Consider the following 20281-nt stretch of genomic DNA (forward strand, 5'->3'; position numbering starts at 1 on the left):
GTCATCTCTGAAGGCCTGACAGCCCTGGAACCCCACATTAGACACGTCTTACTAACCTCCTTTTCCACTCAACAAGTCCCTATGGAGTGGAAGAAGGCCATAGTACTGCCAATAAGGAAAAAACCGAATGTAAGCATGGAGGTGCTGGAAAACCTCAGACCTATTTCCTTATTGCCGTACGTGGCGAAGGTGGCTGAGAAGGTGGTCAACGCTCAGCTTACGGAGCACCTGGAGAGATGGAATCTATTTCATCCCTCACAATCAGGATTTAGGGCGGGCTACTCTACGGAGACGGCTCTCCTTCGAGCCACTGAGACCTTAAGAGCAGGGGCAGATGCAGGTCATACAATGGCCCTGATCATGCTCGACCTAAGCGCGGCTTTTGACACCGTAGCGCACTCCATCCTGCTACGGTGTCTGAGCGAAGCCGGGGTCGCTGGTCCAGCGCTGTGCTGGCTACAGTCGTTCCTCACGGAAAGATGTTTCCAGGTACAGCAAGGGACATGTCGCTCAGTTGAGATGCCATTAGATCAGGGAGTGCCTCAGGGCTCAGCTCTGAGCCCCACTCTTTTTAATCTTTATATGGCCTCCCTGGCGAAAGTTGTACAATCATTTGGGGTGGAATTGGTGTCGTACGCCGACGACACCCAGCTGCTGATCTCTTTATCGCAGAACACCTCTAACACCCCCAACAACTTTAAATCCTGTATGCAGGCACTAGCTGAGTGGATGGACTCCCATTGCTTAAAACTCAATGGCTCTAAAACAGAGGTGTTGGTGGTGGGGGGAAAAAGCGAAAATTGGTCAGCTGAGTGGTGGCCTTCATGCCTGGGCCCTACTCCTATACCCTGTGTGGAGGCTAAGAATTTAGGAATCTGGATGAACCCTTCTCGCTCATATGATGGCCACATAAGGCGTCTTGTGGGCAAATGTTTTGGAATACTAAACACCCTAAACAAAACCTTAGACCTCCTACGCTTAGCGGCCAGAAGGACACTAACACAGGCATTGGTGACCTCGCGGTTGGACTATGGAAACATTTTGTTTCTAGGGGCAACCAAGGGCAGCCTAGGCCGCCTACAAGTCATACAGAATTCCGCCGCCAGACTGGTGTTAAGAAGACCTAGGAGAGCTAACTCGCAAAAGGCGCTGGATGCGCTTCACTGGCTGCCTGTGAAGAAACGTGTGCGGTTTAAGTGCCTCCTCTTCTGTCACCGAATTGTCTGGGAATGGTCGCCCGCATACCTAAAAGATTTAGTCAGCCGATATGAACCAACTAGGACCCTCCGTTCGGAGGGTGCCGGACTGCTGACAGTCCCCAGGATAAGGAAGGCTAGATTAGGTGGACGATCCTTTGCGCTCCAAGCAGTTCAACAATGGAATAAACTTCCCCCTGCTCTGAGACTGGAGAGCAGTGAAGCGCGGTTTAGGGCCATGCTTAAAACACAACTATACACTGCGTAGGTCACAGGCTCTCATGTCATGCTGTTTCACTGATAGCTTCAGCGCGGGGACACGCCGCGATGGCGTTACTGAGCGCTCTATAAGCTCTTTTGTTATTATTATTATTACTGTTCCCATGAGGCACAGGGTCAGACTGATTTGCATATAGACATGTCTGAACTGGGGTGGCAGAGTGGGCTAAAGAACGGTGATGGATTAAACCCAGATCTTTTGACTGGGTGTGAGTGTTTGATTGATTCAGATGCTCCGTCCATCACCACCCCCTTTTGTACCGCTTTTGGCCGCCATAAGTGTGGCAGGGTATGCTCAGACGTGAGTCAATTGCTCACTTTGCCACTGGATTCAAGCAAGCCGGGCTGAAGACGGCTGGAATGCCAGAAACCGGTCCTCGGAAGCCTGTTTCCGGTCCAGGGAAGACATGGCTTGGCAGTTCGGCTGTACTGTTCCCATGAGGCACAGGGTCAGACTGATTTGCATATAGCCATGTCTGAACTGGGGTGGCAGAGTGGGCTAAAGAACGGTGATGGATTAAACCCAGATCTTTTGACTGGGTGTGAGTGTTTGATTGATTCAGATGTTCCGTCCATCACCACCCCCTTTTGTACCGCTTTTGGCCACCATAAGTGTGGCAGGGTATGCTCAGACATGAGTCCCTTTCTCACTTTGCCACTGGATTCAAGCAAGCCGGGCTGAAGACGGCTGGAATGCCAGAAACCGGTCCTCGGAAACTTGTTTCCGGTCCAGGGAAGACATGGCTTGGCAGTTCGGGCTGTACTGTTCCCATGAGGCACAGGGTCAGACTGATTTGCATATAGCCATGTCTGAACTGGGGTGGCAGAGTGGGCTAAAGAACGGTGATGGATTAAACCCAGATCTTTTGACTGGGTGTGAGTGTTTGATTGATTCAGATGCTCCGTCCATCACCACCCCCTTTTGTACCGCTTTTGGCCACCTTAAGTGTGGCAGGGTATGCTCAGACGTGAGTCCCTTGCTCACTTTGCCACTGGATTCAAGCAAGCCAGGCTGAAGACGGCTGGAATGCCAGAAACCGGTCCTCGGAAGCTTGTTTCCGGTCCAGGGAAGACATGGCTTGGCAGTTCGGGCTGTACTGTTTCCATGAGGCACAGGCTCAGACTGATTTGCATATAGCCATGTCTGAACTGGGGTGGCAGAGTGGGCTAAAGAACGGTGATTGATTAAACCCAGATCTTTTGACTGGGTGTGAGTGTTTGATTGATTCAGATGCTCCATCCATCACCACCCCCTTTTGTACCGCTAATCATGGAGAGGGCACACCGATCACTGGTGCCGAGACCACCGCCAGGGGCACCTCCTCGCCCTATCCTGGCATGGATCTTAAATTATAAGGACAGGGACATGGCCCTTAAGACCCACCCGAGAAAAAACAGACTTAGGCTATGATTGGTAACAAAATATCGATCTTCCCGGAAAAAATTAATCCCCATCAAAAAGAAGCTCCAACAGGCGGTTCTATAGTCCATGATGTACCCCGTCAGACTACGAGTCCAACATTGTGTCAAAGTTCATATACTCAGCAACCAACAGCAAGCTCAAGATTTTGTAAAGGCCAACAGGCGACACTCCCCTACAACCCGAGACAAGAGGCGGTGATCAGGGCAGTCATCGCCAGACCCAACTGAAGGCCGGTAAGGCAGTGACTACTGCGGTAATGCAAGTGAACTGTCAATCCACAGTTATATACTCTCATACCCTATCAATTGATGGTGTCTATATATGCACCCTGATAAATGTTCAATACTGCACTCTAATAACTAATTCCTGGGCTCCCTCGCTAGTGCGAGGTGCGCTGATGGCCCCTCTGGCACACATCCCAAGCGGGAAACCCCCCCCAACTGTTTTTTTATTTCTGTATGACTCTTATTGAACCACTGTTAGAGCTATACATTTTTTGTTTCCAGATGCTGATTTGCGTTAGACATGTTGGCGGGTGGGTTTATGGGAATTCACATGCCTTTGTGAATCAGATACAGGCGTTGGGCAGAGGGAATCGTTGGGAAATGTTTCCTGAGACAGTAATGCAATGTATTATAATGAACATACACTGTGGCATATATGCAATACACAAACATGATTACACATACCATATTAACGACAGGCCCATATCCAGCCTATCTACATCACAGACTAGATGATGGGCACTAAAGACCTTGACACAAGACCAACTATTCAATGCCTGACATGGAATGTACAGGGACAGGGGGACCCACGCAAGAAAAGGTCTGTCCTGGGATATTTGGACCGGCACAGGGTCCATTTTGCCATGCTAAAGGAAACACACCTTAAACCACATGTACCTGCTATGTTTGGGGGGAGATGGGCAGTGCGCAGGTGTTTCTCCTCTTACTCCACCTATGCTCGTGGTACGGCCATACTGATCAAGAAAGGGGTGGATTACCGCCCTAGAGGGCAACGCCATGACATAGACGGCAGATACAGTATGATGTGGCGGCGGGCGCTGAAAATACGGTTACTTTGGTGTGTTGTTATGCACCCAACATTGATGATCGTGAATTCATAGATAGCTTATGGGCTTGCATTTTATAAATAGGTTCCAGCTTTATAATATGGGGAGGAGATTTGAACCTGACAATTTACCCTACACTAGACAGGCATCCCATACATCTGCATTCACATCCTCAATCATCCAAGTTACTTTCAGACTTAATGGCAGAGCGTCAACTTATTTTGCTTGGAGATTTCACAACCCGGGGAAAGAAGAGGGTACGTTTGTGTCTAGTATCGATGCTAGCTGGTCGAGACTTAATTTTTAGCTCCTGTCATCTGGACTCAAAACGGTGCAGAGTCTAAATATCAATCCCTAAATATCGACCGTTAAAAATATTGAGTTGGAAATATCAAAGGTCCAGAATATTGAGGTCAAGAATATCGTTGGACAGAATATCGACCCTAAGGTAAGTAATATCGATTTTTTTTTATATCGATGTAAGTAATATCGAAATTAGTAATATCGATATCAAATATATCGATGCAGCTAACCTCGATGTTACTAATCTCGATATTTGTATTATTGTTATGTATGTTATATGTATGTGTTATATGTTTGTTTTAAGTATTTGACTTGTTTTAAATTATATGTGTACTATTTTTATATATTAATAATGTTATTTTTAAGTCAATTTTATGTTTTAGTACCGGAGCGGGTTGTGAATCTATAGGGGAATTGGGTGGAAGTAATTTAATTGTAATTAAGTAATGATTTATTTTTATTTATTGGTATTGATAATTATTTTATTTTTAATTAAATATTTAATGGAAATTAATTATTTAATTGATAAATACATTTTGTAATTGGTAATTAATGTTTTTAATTGGTAAATATTTTTTTTATTGGTAGTTACGTTTTTTAGTTGGTAATTAATTTTTATTAATTGGAGATTCTTTTTAATCGGTAATTAATGTTTCATAAAAAGTATTTTTTGGTATGAAAAATAATTGTATTCTTTGATATTTTTTTTTGTAATTAAATTTTTTTTTATTGTTGAATATTTATTATTTGGTGACTAATATTTATTATTTAATATTTATTGTTAATTTATTGTTAATTACTTATTCAATTGTAATTAGGTTTTTAATAATTATTAATGGTTATTCAAAAATTAAATTATTTATTATTCTAAATACAAAAATTATTTATACGTATGTTATATTTAACTTCTACACTATCCAACTCTTTCCCTATTGTTGCACTCTCTGGAGTTGGAATAGTAATTTTTACCCCTACGCTATTAAATGTTTTCTCTACTGTTGCACTCTCTGGAGTGGGAATAGTAATTTTTACCCTTAATCTATCCAACGATTTCCCTACTGTTTCACTCCATGGAGTTGTAATAGTATTTTTTACCCCTACACTATCCAACGCTTTTCCTACTGTTGCACCCTCTGGAGTTGGAATAGTAATTTTTACCCCTACGCTATCCAACGCTTTCCCTACTGTTTCACTCTGTGGAGTTTGAATAGTAATTTTTACCCCTGCGCTATCCATTGCTTTCAATACTGTTGCAGTCTCTGGAGTTGGAATAGAAATTTTTACCCCTACGCTATCCAACATTTTCCCTACTGTTGCACTCTCAGGAGTGGGAATAGTAATTGTTACCCCTATGCTATCCAACGTTTTCCCTATTGTTTCACTCTCTGGAATTGGAATAGTAATTTTTACCCCTACGCTATCCAACGCTTATCCTACTGTTGCACTCTCTGGAGTTGGAATAGTAAATTTTACCCCTACGCTATCCAAAACTTTCCTTACTTTTGCACTCTCTGGAGTGGGAATAGTAATTTCTACCCCTACGCTATCCAACGCTTTCCCTACTGTTGAACTCTCTAGAGTGGGAACAGTAATTTTTACCCCTACGTTATTCAATGCTTTCCCTACTGTTGCACTCTCTGGAGTGGGAATAGTAATTTTAACCCCTACGCTATCCAACGCTTTCCCTACTGTTGCATTTTCTGAAGTGGGAATAGTAGTTTTAAGTCTTACGCTATCCAATGTTTTCGTTACTGTGGTTTTTTGGACTTTGAATAGTAGTTTTATTTATTTAGCTATTTTTTTTTTTACTAATGTAGTATATCATTAATTTTACAAATATTGAAAGTATATTTAATTTTTTAATGTATTAAATATAATTAATTACTTTTTATTTATGTAATTGTTTTATGCGTTTAGATGTATTTGCAATTTATAATAATTTAAAATAATGTATAAGTCATTAAAATATTATTTAAACTTATTATTAAGTAAGTATATATTATATATTTTATGTATATGTTGAATTAATGGTATATTATTATATATATATTATTGATTAATTTTAAACATTATTAAATATTTTTAACTATGTTTATTTTGTTGATAAGTATTTCTTTATATTACACATTATTTGTAACAAAAAAACGATATTTTTAATTATTATATATTCAACATCGATATTTTGGTTTCGGTATTTTTGTACTTACCATGTTGTAGATAGGCTGTCGATATTCTGGCCTTCAATATTCCTGCATCGATTTTTCTGAAGGTCGATATTTTGTCCGTCGATATTATGTCAGTGATCCACTCAAAACATGGTTAACAAGGGTCTCCCACCTTGCTAAAACTTTATTTGATCATCCCCTAGCCCTGCTACAGCTAACTCCATCAGGAAATACGACCCCATACCTGTCATGGAGATTGCAACCCATGACATTATTAGATACAGCATTCTGCGAAGAGATTCGCCAAGAGATCGAGGATTATTTCCCACACAACATTAATAGTGTAGAGGATATGGCATCGGTATGGGAAAGTTTCAAAGTTACAATAAGGGGGATGTGCATAGCAAAAAGTGGGGGTATTCTAAAATCTATTAGAGGCATCCTTAATAGGCTAGAAAAAGACATAAAACGGACGGAACAGACTATCGCACACGACAATGACCCTCACCACACTGTGCGACTGAAGGAACACAGAATACAATGAAGAGGCTGAGCGAGAAGCTCAATTCCACTCAAAGTACTATGTGGCAAGGGCATTTTGGGAGGGGGAAAGACTAGGGAAGGCGTTAGCGGAAGTGACCAGAGTCCCTAGATTTGCTAACCAGGTCCTGGAGGTGATAGATGACCAAGGCATCAGACATATAGACACCAAAGAGATACTAGACCTATTCTCCAATCACTATTCGACGCTTTACTCCACCTGTGGAAACTAAACCCTTGACGTGGCATCTTATTTCGACTGGGGGGATTAATGACTCAAGGCGAGAAATCCTATCAGCAGATATTGAGGAAGACGAAATCCGTGAAGCCATAATGAATGGGGCTGCGATCGGGCAGGGAGCCTGGCCCAAACTGGCTCCCTGCTGACTTTTAAAAAGTCTACATCGATCTGCTGGTCCCAATACTTAAAATGGTCTTTGAGGAGGCTTCGGAAAGAGGCATTCTTCCCCCATTGATGCATCAGGTCAAAATAATCTCACTTCTCAAGCCGGGTAAAGAGGCAACTAATTGTGATGCCTCCAGACCATTATCGCTTATTAATTGCGACACTAAAATCCTCGCCAAGGTCATAGTGAACAGGCTCTCTTTACTGATGGATCTACCAGACCAGGCCAGGTTCATCCCGGGAAGGGCCACAAACGTAACCTCAGAACTACATTTGCACTGCTACACGACATAGACCCTGATGACTCTGCTGCGGGAATCGTTTTCAACGCTACAAAAACATTTCAGTCCCTTGAATGGGATTATATGTTCTCGATTCTGGGCAGAATGGGCATCCCACGCCCTTTTTACGGGGTGGAATCAAACTGCTATATACCAGATGGGAGACAATAATGCAAATCAATGGTTTATACTCCGACCCCATTGCAATCACCAGAGGCACGAGACAGGGGTGCCCTTCATCCCCCTGTTATTTGCCCTATCCATTGAACCACTAGCCGCAAAAATTAGCATCAAAGAGAATACGCCATACCATATCCAACCCGCCAAATACTGATATCGCTCTATGCCGATTATATCACTCTATTCCTACAAAATCCTGGCATTAGTCGCAATCCGATTCTTCGAGAATTTATACGGTTTGGCAAATTATCTGGCATTAAACTAAATTGGACCAAATCTCAGATCTTTCCACTCACTCTCAACACTGCAAAATTCACCCCAGACTACCCGCTAAACTGGTGCGATCAGGAAGTCAAGTATTAAGGAGCAGTCGTTGCCAGAGACAAGGATGCAACATTACGTGCCAACTATGGTACAGCAATAGAAACCATTTGGTCATGGATAAACTGATGGATCAAATTGCCGCTCTCACTAGACGGGAGAGTGGCACTAATGAAAATGAATATTCTGCCTAAGCTCCTCTATTTATTTGTCAACATACCATATTATCCAGGCAGATATTTCTTCAATTCAATCCTGTCCCTACTCATAAAGTTAGCATGGGGAGATTAAGCTGGAAAGTCCTAACACAACCATTTTCTAGTGGCGGATTTGATGCGCCTGTATGGAACTCTACTGTTTTAGCGCACAGGCACACTACACTGCCTACTGGTTACATCCCCCTCCCTATATGCCACATTTAGCCATCGAACAAGGATATATGCGGCCCACGTCCCTTCAATCCTTCCTGGGTACTAAAGTACCGGTGGAAGGAGTCAAATTCCACACAGTGAGCTGCACGAATTATGCATGGAAGTGGATCTCCAATATAGTGGGTACCCCAGAGTTATACACTGGTGCTCCCGTATTTACCCAGCACACCGGTCACAAAGGAGGGGGGTGTCGGGAAATGCTCCAGAAGTATGCCCTTAGGACGTGTGGAGACCTTTACCATGTGGGACACTTTAAAACCCAGCAGGAACTACTGTCAGGTGACAGAGTCACACCGCTAGAGATTTTCCTGTACATACGCGTAAAACACAAAATACGTGTAAATGTCCCTGGGTTCCCGGTTGAGCCAACGATATGCGAAACCCTGCACAGGGCACTGAAATTAGCAGGGCCTGCTTATGCTATATCGAGAATATACCGGGCAGCTCTGCGTGAGAGACCACAGGGAGCACAAAGGGCTAGAGGGGATTGGGACACAGATATTGGGGAGCCGCTGACAGAAGAACAGTGGACGTACTGCTGCCTGCAAACTGAGGCCTTCACGGCGAGCTGCCGCTTACGCATCAATCTTGAACTGAACATACTATACCCCTGCTAAATTACACAAGCTCCATCTCAGGGAAGACGACTGTTGTTGGCGCTGTAAATGGGAGGGGACAGACGTCCTACATCTTGCATGGCATTGCCCAACCATAGGCACATACTGGGAGGAAGTACTCGCAGCACTCTCCAAAATGACGGGCTTAAACATCCCCAAGACCCCTGTAGTGGCGCTACTAGGGTATACCTCAGACATACCAAAGACCTGCAGGAAACTCGTCTCCTTAGGACTACTACTTGCCAAGCGCTGGTTGGTGGGCAGATGGGGAAGAGGACGGGCCTCTAAATTCAAAGAATGGATGACAGACATAATATATTGTAGGGACCAACTTAGCACGCATGCTGAACTTCTCCCTAATTCTTCCCACCATAGAGACTTATCAGAACCGCTGATGACTTATTTAAGAGCGGTGGCGGAGGATCAGGCTACAACCAGGCAGGAACCTGCAGCATAACGGTGTAGACTAACAGGAAATCTAGACACACTGGACAATTCAACACCAGCCTGCAAGATCTAACACCCTACCCTACACCAGTCCAATGCCCACATATGGGACATGAACTATGGCTGGGAATGGCTATGAACATTGTGAAATAGCACCTATATCCATGTAACTTGTATATGCATGGATATTATTTGCTTTGGGATATGTAATGTGCCTTACTCCATAACTTTGTAGAAAGGCATTGTGCTGCATTGCTTACTGTACTCATGACTTTTTTGTTCCTGTTTTTTTTAAACCCAATAAACAGAGTTCCTCCCCCAAAAAAGTACAGATTGTTAGCAGATGAATCACTATTGTCTCACTATAATTATAATAAAATTTGAAAGTTTTTCAACATAATGTATTTTTTTTATTTTTTTTATTTTACCATTACATTGGATTATTGCACTGTGTTGGTATGTTACACCACATTTCAACTCCAAATATGTTTAGAATATATTTACCCACATGATGTTTTTTTCTAATTTTTCTAATTTCTTGGATTACTCAGGACTCACTTTAGGGACAATTTGTATGTTTTGTTTTCAAAAGCATTTAAATGTAACCCATTCCTGAGGGAACACTGTGTCACATTGATTACTTATTCAGGTTCCCATCTGGAATACAAGGTTGCCCTATATGGTTGCTTGTCCCTCCCAGGCAGCAGCATTGAGGGGCAAAAGGTATGAAAATAGATAGACTGATGTCCCATGACCCAGTGGTCTGTCAACCACTGGTCTGTCAGGTCATACTGTTTTTTCTCTGTCCTTTTGATTTTGAGGACATCACTGATTTTCTCTGTTCATTACTACCAGGTGGGGGATGGTGGACACAAGCAGTAAAAACTAAACAATCACCCCAGTGCACCAGGAGAAATCTATCTGTGTATCAGGATCTTTTGATTTTCATTTAAAGAAAACAAACTGGTGCTTTGGGTGTTTACTTTCTCTAAATGGAAAGTCCGCATAGTGGGTATTTTAGACAAAAAATGTCGTGCTTCACAGGGTGCCATCAAAGCAGCAGCTACCTTCAAAGGACAGACAACACCAACAGACAGGCGGGAGTTCTTAATAGGGCAGATCACTAGCAGGAAGATTAGAGCATGGCGTCCACCCCCCTGGTGCCTATACACTAGGGGACAAAAAAAACCTCTGTCCTACCAATGACCTTCAAATAGAATTCCCATTGTATCATATATACAAGCTACACATTTTTATCTGTGTGAGTGGGGTGCTTAAGTAGGAGCAACGAAAAGCCTTTCTGCCGAGAGCCCTTTAATGACTTGCTTTGCTTCCACATTTCATGTTTAAAATCCCATACTTGCTACACAACTCAGTTCATGCCTATTGCCATTCTAGCAGGTGGACAAAAGCCAATTAAGAATATTCCTCTGCAATTATCTCACCCATGATAATTTTTTAATTCAGCTTTACTAGTGGAGGAGAGCATATTGTTTCAATTCAATATCCATCTTCTTCAAATATATGGTACTCTGAAAATCAGACACTCTCCTAATACAATTTAGAAGTATTTCAATGCTACTTGATCCACATCCCTCAGTAGTTTTCGCCAGCATGAGATGGTTGTTGAGGGTGCTTTACATGTACCACACTCTATTAATGAAAGAAAAAGGAGGAACAAGCAAGAACATAAACTACCAGAACATACCTCCAACAAAAACACTAATTGGCTGATCGGTGGCATCAAAGTACTGGCCTGTTACTGTTAGCAGGCTTCCTCCTTGGACACTTCCAGTAGCAGGCGAAATTGAAGAGACCACTGAATAAAAGATGTTAATTAAGAGTCAGCACAGTGGCCAAAGCTAAAAGATGCATTTTATTTCTTTTTTAGATAGAATACATTCAATACATTTGAGACATTCAAATAAATGCCTACATTTGTCACGAAACTTTCCCATTGTACAAATAATCCAGCCAGAAGAGTACAAGATTCAGAGTGAATCTAAAGTTGGGTAAGAGATAGTTCTCCAATTGATGTGCATTTCCTGATAATGTGCACCCAATAAAAAGTATTACATGGATCGTTGTGGTATGAACCTCTCTTCCACCCAACGTTATGTGCACTGTTTATGCCATACTCTTCTGTTTTTCAGAAATGTATTCTTTTACCTTTTAAACTATCCCCCACAGTTAAAAATGTAAAAGGTGCTTTACTGGAAATAAAATGATGCTGGTTTCTATTCTAACTAAAAATATGTAACAAAAAAGTTTAATTGGATTTAACTTATGAAAAAGTGAAATTAAACCAGGTTTTCTGGATATTTGCAGCAGATAGATGTGATGTCCATGTATATTTTATGAATTTAAGTGAAGATCTTTTTATGCATCTTAGTCATTATGACAACTCTACTTACTGGGCCTTACTATTCATTCACTCTAACAAACCCAGCTCTAAACAATAGTACTACAGCAGATGACCCTGTTCTCATCAACTAAATAGGCCATAATATTGGCTGAACCAATACTAGTTATTGGGGACAGCAGATGCTCACACTTCATAAAAGTTTGGGAAATCAATAAGGGGAAAGCAGTATTAGAGGCTGACAATAAAATGCAGCTTCTCAATTTACAAATATTCTTTTGATAAACATCTCTAAATTTAAACAGTGTTGCTATACCAGCTGCTGCAACCTCAGAGAGCCCAAAGAATAAAAGGGATCCAATACCAATAACACAATATATTTACAATTCCCACTCCCGTCTGTGCAACAGTAGGGAAAACGTTGGACTCTGAAGAGGTACAATTTACTATTCCCCTTCAAGTCTTTGCAAGAGTAGGAAAAGATTTGAACACCAGAGGGGTAAAATGTACTATTGTGACACCTGCCTGGGAAACAGTAGGGAAAGCATTGCACTTCAGACATATTTAAACAACTCTATGAATTAACCAAAAATGTAACATTCTCAATATAAAAATGACATGTATAAATTAAAACAAATATTTAGAACAATTTACATATTTATAAATACTTTCATTAATTATTATCAATTAAAACAAATGTTGTTAATGTAATGAAAATCCACACTAAGGGGGTCATTAGGATGATGGGCGGATTTAGTCCGCCCGCCATCCTATCTGATAATGAGACCACCTGCCATAAGGGCCGGGGTCCCGTCGGGGGTATTACGATGGGCCCGCCACAGTGGCAGGCGCATCTTGCATTTTTAACATTGTGGTGGGCGGTGCTCTCAGCATCGCCTGCCACAATGCTAAAAATGCATGTTTGTATTTGCATACAAAAAGCGGCAGGCATCGCGCGGTGCCTGCTGCATTGCGTATGCAAATGCAGGGGGTTACCACAGATACCCACCATGTGCACCCCCCACCTCGCCTTCACCATGGGGGCAACCAGGGGGCCCCGAAGTGAAGACCGCCTGCCTTTCTGTGGTGGCATTTCCGCCACGGAAAGACTTCTGTTTTGGCCCATGCAAATATGGCTTGCGGTGTCTGATAGACACCGCCACCATATTAAACCTTTTCCACCCCGGTCGCAAGGCGACCGTATCAGAAAAGCGGCGGACGGTCTTTTCATCCACCGCGGTCCCCCCCGCCATAGTAATATGGCGGGGGAAATGGGTGGTGGCCGACTAAGGATGTCTGGCGGATCGCCACCGCCCGCATGGCGGTGGCGATCCGCCAGACATCCTAATGGGCCCCTACATTCCCACAAACATAACAGTCAACAATTAAAATATAATTGAAAAAAAGTATAACACAATTAACATCTTAAGTAATAAATAACACAATTATTAATAAATGCATAGTTAACTTTTTAAATTATTATTAATAAAGAACTTCCCACTCTATTCTCCTACAAACACAACAAAATACACCCAGTATAAAATATAATTTCTTTAACTACTAACTAATTTGCATATTTTCGAATACATTATATATGTCATTATAAATTAATAATTAATTGGTTATTAATTATTACATAATTAAACTCCCACCCTATTCCCCAGCAAACGAAACAACCCGCACCTAAAATGTAACTTGTAAAAAATGATAATTAGAAAATTTACATAATTATCATTAGAAATATGAATAATAAATTAATACCTAATTACCAGTAAATCAGTACTTAATTAACTACCGACCCTATACCCCTACAAACACGACATCCCCCACCGAAAATATAACGTTGCAAATATAATTTTTAAATTGTCAAAGTTAATTATCAATTAAATAATAAATGTTAAATTAATATTTCATTTAATTAATTATACTCAATGCATTTCCCACCATATACCCCTACAAATCCAACAACCCACACCTAAAATGTACCTTGCTAAATAAAATAATGACAGAATTTACATAATAAGTTACCAATTAATAATTCATAAATATTTATTTATTAATTATACTTATTTAGCTTCCCACCCTTTACCCCTACGTACCCAATAACCCGCACCTTAAATATAACTTAAAAAATATATTAATTTCAAAATTTAGACAATTATTTGCCAATTAAACAATTATTATTAATAAAAAATGCATTGTTAATTAATGAACTTGCCACCCGGTACCCCTACTAACTTATAAATTACAATTAGCAATTACATTAAAATTCTGAATAAAAAAAAATACAAATTATATTTAGAAACATTAACAACAATTATACCAACAATTTATAACATATACAATTGAAATATATACTAAAATACATAGATAATTATATTTTGTTCAACTAAACTATTTTAAACAACATTAACAACACAGACATTTTTAACAATGATATTACTTACCATAAAAAATTTATATTTTGGGAAATAATATTTCTGCATCACGATATTAATGTATAACAAAAAAAAACTCAATATTTGTGTACAGCGATATTTCAGATTCAATATTGTGCCCAAATACTGATTCAAAGGATGCATTCCACAATAAAACATTGCACCAGAAACATATTATTGCAAATCGTGTGCACCAGTAGATAAATGTCAAACCTATTGGAAGCGTTTCCTCACATTTTCTAGAAATGCATACCTGCATAAGTCTGAAACATTGCAATCTTATTCAGTGAAGATACAAAATAGGTATTCCTCTCTGGAGAACTCCTATGGAAAAAAAGACAAAAATTCCCTTTAGAAACAAATGATTTTATTATGGCTCACGCTATTCAACACGTCATTCCTTCTAATTTGCAAGTTCAATTCCTTTATCGTATAATAAGTGCATGCATATGAGAAAACGGTTCTAGAAAGCTATAGCCTACCTCTTGAAATATTTGTCTCATAAATGAGCACTTTGTCTACTTGAAAGGGTACCCTTGCATCCAGGGCAAGCAATATAACATCATGAAAGGGCTCTCTGGACTCACGAACTAATTAATCAACAATAGAATTATATTCCTGTATGAAATACTAGGCCACCTGAGATAGTTATCTGACCCAGAGAGCTAGCTAACATTCCCACTAAATTAGTTATTGGATACCCTAAATGCTGTGAGGCCTCCTGAAAGGATTGTAATGCTCTACAAAGGAGCCCAGAGGCATCCAAATATGGTAATACGAAGCTAGCAAACATTGCTTCTGCAGAATTAAGATATACAAGTCTGCCGGATTCACTCTATTTTTTAAATCCTCTAAATTTCCTAAAGCAAATAACTGATTTCTTCAAAAACAATGTAGCAAGAACATTTTAGTTTGGGCCAGTGTCTTCAGTTCCCTGTATTTGCAACTTGTTAAATGTACAGTTTTATCAGCTCTTCACAACATATCACAGACCTGCTTGAAGTAGATATGCTGCAAACCCAAATACCTTTTAGGCATCCTGGTATATTCATCTAGACTCCTGAAAAATCCTTAAGACCGCTCCCTTACAAGAAATATCTTGCCACCTATTGAGAAACTGGGTCTCCCGAAACAGCTAGGCCTTTGGAAATAGCTATGAGTGGCCACACTATATACAGTGCCCCAGTGGTGGAACAGGCAGGCACAGATGCCCATTTTAATCGCCCCAGACAAACTATGAGCTAGATTACGACTTTGGCAGTTCTGCGCTAGGTCCAGCCTACCACTGCACCGCCAAAGCCATGGTCAGACTGCCTGCCAGATTAGGAGTTTCCTCCGATCTGGCAGGCTGGCTCTTGACGTTCTCACAGTGGTGCCTCAGAAAATGGCATGCAGTACTGGTATGCATGCACATAGTGGGGCACATGTTGTACCACACTGTGTGCATCCACAGAGCACAGAGGCACAAGGGGGCCCTGTGCGGACCCCTTTGTTTCCTCTTTGCCAGGGTTATCATGGAGGAGGAATGACCATGATGACCCTGCTGGAAGGGAAACTCCTAATATACGTGAGAGGACCGTGGTGGTTCTGCCAAGCATATTAATGTTTCATCACTGCCAGGGAATGTCGGTTTCCTGCTGGCATCAAATGGGCAGTGCAGGTCCGACTGCCCAAATCGTAATTGGGCAGTCGGAGACCGCCACCGTGCCCCCAAGAGTCTGGCAGTCCCCGGATCACCAGACTCGTAATCAGCCAATAAATTATTACAGAAGGGGCTGTAAATGCTTGTGTGGTCCTTCTGTAACACACAAAGCACCGATACACATACAACTCTGGCGCTATTTGAAGAGGGTCTTCCCATATTTTCATGGAAGCAAATGAGGGAAACACTTTCTCTTTGTGAGCTCACCATGTTATGGACGCTGGTGCATCAATAAATAGGACTTCAGGAGGTGCACTGACTAAGTACCACAAACAGATGGTGAACAGTATGTGCGCCTGCTGAGAGCAGCCCTCTGGTGGAGAGAAATGGGGAGCCATGGGCCTCCCAGACATTCCCTTTTATGCAGGTGCCGTCACTCACTGCACCCGCCTGCAAAGGGATCTCTGACGCCCCTTTGAGGTGCAGGCGGGTGCTGCCTGCACAGTGAAAGGCAGATGGGCATCGTTCCTAAACAACAGACATATGATATGAATAGTGAGGACTCAAAATCATACTTCAGTCAAAGCTCAAATGACATGTGACTGTGACAGCCTTCGATTCTAGACACCACCATATTCAACAAATACGTGAAGCTTTTCGGTCTGTATCTCATCAATGCTGAAGATACCGTGCACCAAAATGCAAATAACACCCATCTTATACCTAAAGTTTTCATCAAACAAAGACACCATCTTCACTAATGCACCTCCCCAAGGCAGCCGAGTCTTCCCATGGGGTGTAATCCACCGCACTGTGCTGTGGCACAAACATGGACCCTATTTTTAATAAGGCGTAGGTCCCTTTAAGTACTCTCAGGCTTTCTGTGAGATTGATTGGAGTGTCTGAAACAGTTTTCAGACCTAACATCCCCCATGGTTTTCACACAAAGTTATTCATTTCTCCGATGTTTGTGTAGGGCAAATACCACTCTTTGTTGACAAGTGAGCTGTCAGGACCAAAGAACCCACCCTCTGTCATTAATCACACTGTCCTTAACATCATACTGAACTCTCAAATATCTATTGTATTTCAGATAAATGCCACGTTTTTATAATTTATATAATTTAAAAAGTAATTTGTTACTGTGAAAAATGTAGCTTCTTTTTTAGGCAGAAAGAAAGACAGTGCGAATATGTTAGCTCATAAAGTGAAGATACAAATAGTTCTTTGAATTAAACTACTAAAATATCACTCTGGAATACGCTTTTATTCTTAATATTGCACACGTAGAATACCTTCCATAAATAGAATCCACGATGAAGCTGACATTATGATGACCTGTATAAAAAAATAAAACAATTGTAAGCATAACACAAGTTCTCTTTAGTGCCCACACATCAAATATGTACAAAAATGGCACCTTACCAACGTATGTTCCGGTCATTTTGCAAATCATGGTTCCCGCATTATAATAAGTAAGTTGTAATCCATACCTAAGGGAATACATTCGAATGATTAACGGGTGTATTTTTCTGTAAATAAATACTGTACTTTACTGTACTTTAAAATCGTCGTTATCTATTTTGACCAGTGACCGGGACTCAGATTCCCACAGAGATAAAACATTCTGACCCTTGTAGAAAACCATGTTTGCGCACGGGTCAGAATGATCAGTTATGTGAACTATATCACATCCAGAAACTAATCAGGGTCATAAAGTCTGCATTCCATGGAGACATTTTGGCAAGTTGGAGCTAAACAGCATTTACAGCAACATGAAAATTAGAACCAAAATACAAATGTTATGTTCTATTTTGGGAAAAACTAGTAATAGGTCCTATTTATGCCACCCCTAAAATGTTAACCGGCAATGTCAGGTTGTATGGAATGAGATACGCTTGTATTAAGAGCATACTTTAGGGCGTTGCAACCCGTGCAGCTGCGCCTCTCTCGGTGGCTGTGTTCAGAAATAATCTATGGGTTTAAAAGCACCTTCCTTTGTGTCCAGCAGTTTTCAGGCAACAATTAAAATGTCAAAATACTTTTGATGAATAATGTTCCTACTGGCGAGAGGTCAGAGTTTTCTCTAGTGCCAGTTTTTCACCCACCATAAAGTAACGCAGAAGATTAATATGCCTGCTGCATAGAACATGTATCACACAGATCATAGAACCATATTTTACATGAATATAATGGTAATATACCACCGTGACCTATGAACTGTCATCAAAGAGCTGCAAGTAAATTCCATGGTACAGTTGAAAATGTTATGTTTTTCCTGGTCTTTCATTATTTTAATGTTGCTAAAAGGGTTTGGGTAGAAATACATTCTTATTAGCAAGGCCAGACCCAACATTGTGGTATGTTCTAAATTCTCAGTTTTTGCTTCTCTAGACCAAACACTTTTAAAATGTACTGCCTACTAGTATAGATTAGATGTGATTCTTAGAACTTGTAATCATCATTGTTGTATGCAGAGTTGTCTATACACTGATTTGCACAGGTATAATTCATTGTCTCTGTATAACGTGTATGATGTAATGTGCTCTAACAACCTACATTGCTATAAGTAGCGCTACAAAAAGAATTTAAATGCATGTGACGTGGGGCTATGGAAAGATAAGGGGCACTGTTGGAGGGCAGTAGTGAAGGAGTACTTAGAGAAGGAGGTAATTGGACGGTGCTGAAAACGTTTGTCGCAAAAAGCACAAAAGCTTGCGCTGCTTGTAATACAGGGCTGTTACAGGAATAAGAGTAAACATCATATGTGATTTTATAGAGTATCCCTCTTTTCAACACCCTTGCTTGAACTGTGAACCCTAGCGAGGTCTTTTAGAGAGAAAACTGTCAAAAACCTTAACTGAATTTAGACTGAGGTTTTTCTCAGCATCGCTACATCTCATATGTATCTGTTGTAATAATAGTAACTGCTGCAAATATTTTTGATATAATGTATACACAGCTTTGCTTACAGGCACACTAGACCAATGCTTTTTTCCAAGCTCACAATGTACCAGTCAACGCAACTCCATACTACAACAACAAACTGCGATCCTACTCACCTATCAAAATGCTGCTTAATGTCAAAAGTCATTGCAAACCATCGCCAACCAACAAAACACTGTCACCTCTGACAAACGCGTGCCATTGTGCAGCTTCGGAGCTGTCTTCACCGTTCAAATTTCAGTCCTTAAGGCACTTAGGCCTGGATTCTAAAAGGTTTAGCATCAGGTTAGCGTTAGTTTTTCAACGCAATCATAACGCTAAACCTTTTTTGGATTCACAAACCAACGCAAATTGGTATTTGCATTGGTTTGAATAGAAAAGTAACTCAAAGCAGAGCAAAACGCTGCTTTGCATTACTTTGCACTAGGGCGAGTTACATGGCTGGTACATGGGCATACCCATTCTACCACCCATACCTTTTGCCACTAAACCCTATCCTCAAACATCAGTAGAAAGGGTTTTGAGCCAAAAAACTAACGCCGCTGGAAAGCAATATTTTCATTTCTCTGTGCTTTTCGGTCTATGCATGCATGCTGCACTGTACAACACACATACAAAGGTAGGACTTTTTTTCACTTGTCTAAGCATAGTATTTTGTACAGGGAGAATACCCTTCCTGTACAAAGCCTATGCTAGACTCACACACACACACCCTAGAGCTATGGCGCTCAGGTGAGTGCTTGGACGCAGCAGCTGCATGAGTGATGATGCTAGAGTGAGGGGAGGAGAGAGCCATTTCCATGTGTATATGCTACTCTTCTGCTCTCTCGCTGTCACGGTGTGTCACAGCATTATTGGGTTATGCGCTGCGTTCCGTGACAGTTACAAGAATCCGGGCCACAAGGGTCAATTTACTAAAATTTTATGCTGTGTTTGCATCAGAAAAGTGATGCAAATCGTCACAAGACCTTTTTACCTATTTACTTTCCAGCGCTAAACTTATTTAGTGCTGGAGTAACACAAAGCAGCGCATAGTACTGCTTTGCATTACTTAGCGCCAAGGGGACGTACCATGCGTGGACGTACCATGCGGGGATGTACCATGGGTGTTCCAATACAACCACCAAAGTTTTCCGACGCTAAGCCCTATTTACATGAAAAAGTATACAGGGTTTAACATCTGAATATAGCGCCCATTTCAAGTATGAGCTATGAAGAAGAACTGCTTTCAT

The 20281-nt window shown here is 41.1% G+C and overlaps 1 protein-coding gene across 1 annotated transcript in view; it reads right to left on the reverse strand.

Moving 5' to 3' along the window:
* Nucleotides 1-20281, reverse strand: part of LOC144827999 (fibrocystin-L-like) — a 1093512-nt gene that overhangs the window by 958579 nt on the left and 114652 nt on the right. The window contains exons 8-11 of the mRNA XM_078686146.1: nucleotides 17529-17596; nucleotides 17399-17441; nucleotides 14715-14785; nucleotides 11370-11480 (exon numbers count right to left, since the gene is read on the reverse strand). Of these exons, the coding sequence (XP_078542272.1) occupies nucleotides 11370-11480; nucleotides 14715-14785; nucleotides 17399-17441; nucleotides 17529-17596 (293 nt within the window). The remainder of the gene's footprint in view (nucleotides 1-11369; nucleotides 11481-14714; nucleotides 14786-17398; nucleotides 17442-17528; nucleotides 17597-20281) is intronic.

The sequence above is a fragment of the Lissotriton helveticus genome, chromosome 4_1, assembly GCF_964261635.1.
Source record: "Lissotriton helveticus chromosome 4_1, aLisHel1.1, whole genome shotgun sequence".
In the NCBI taxonomy this organism is placed as follows: domain Eukaryota; kingdom Metazoa; phylum Chordata; class Amphibia; order Caudata; family Salamandridae; genus Lissotriton; species Lissotriton helveticus.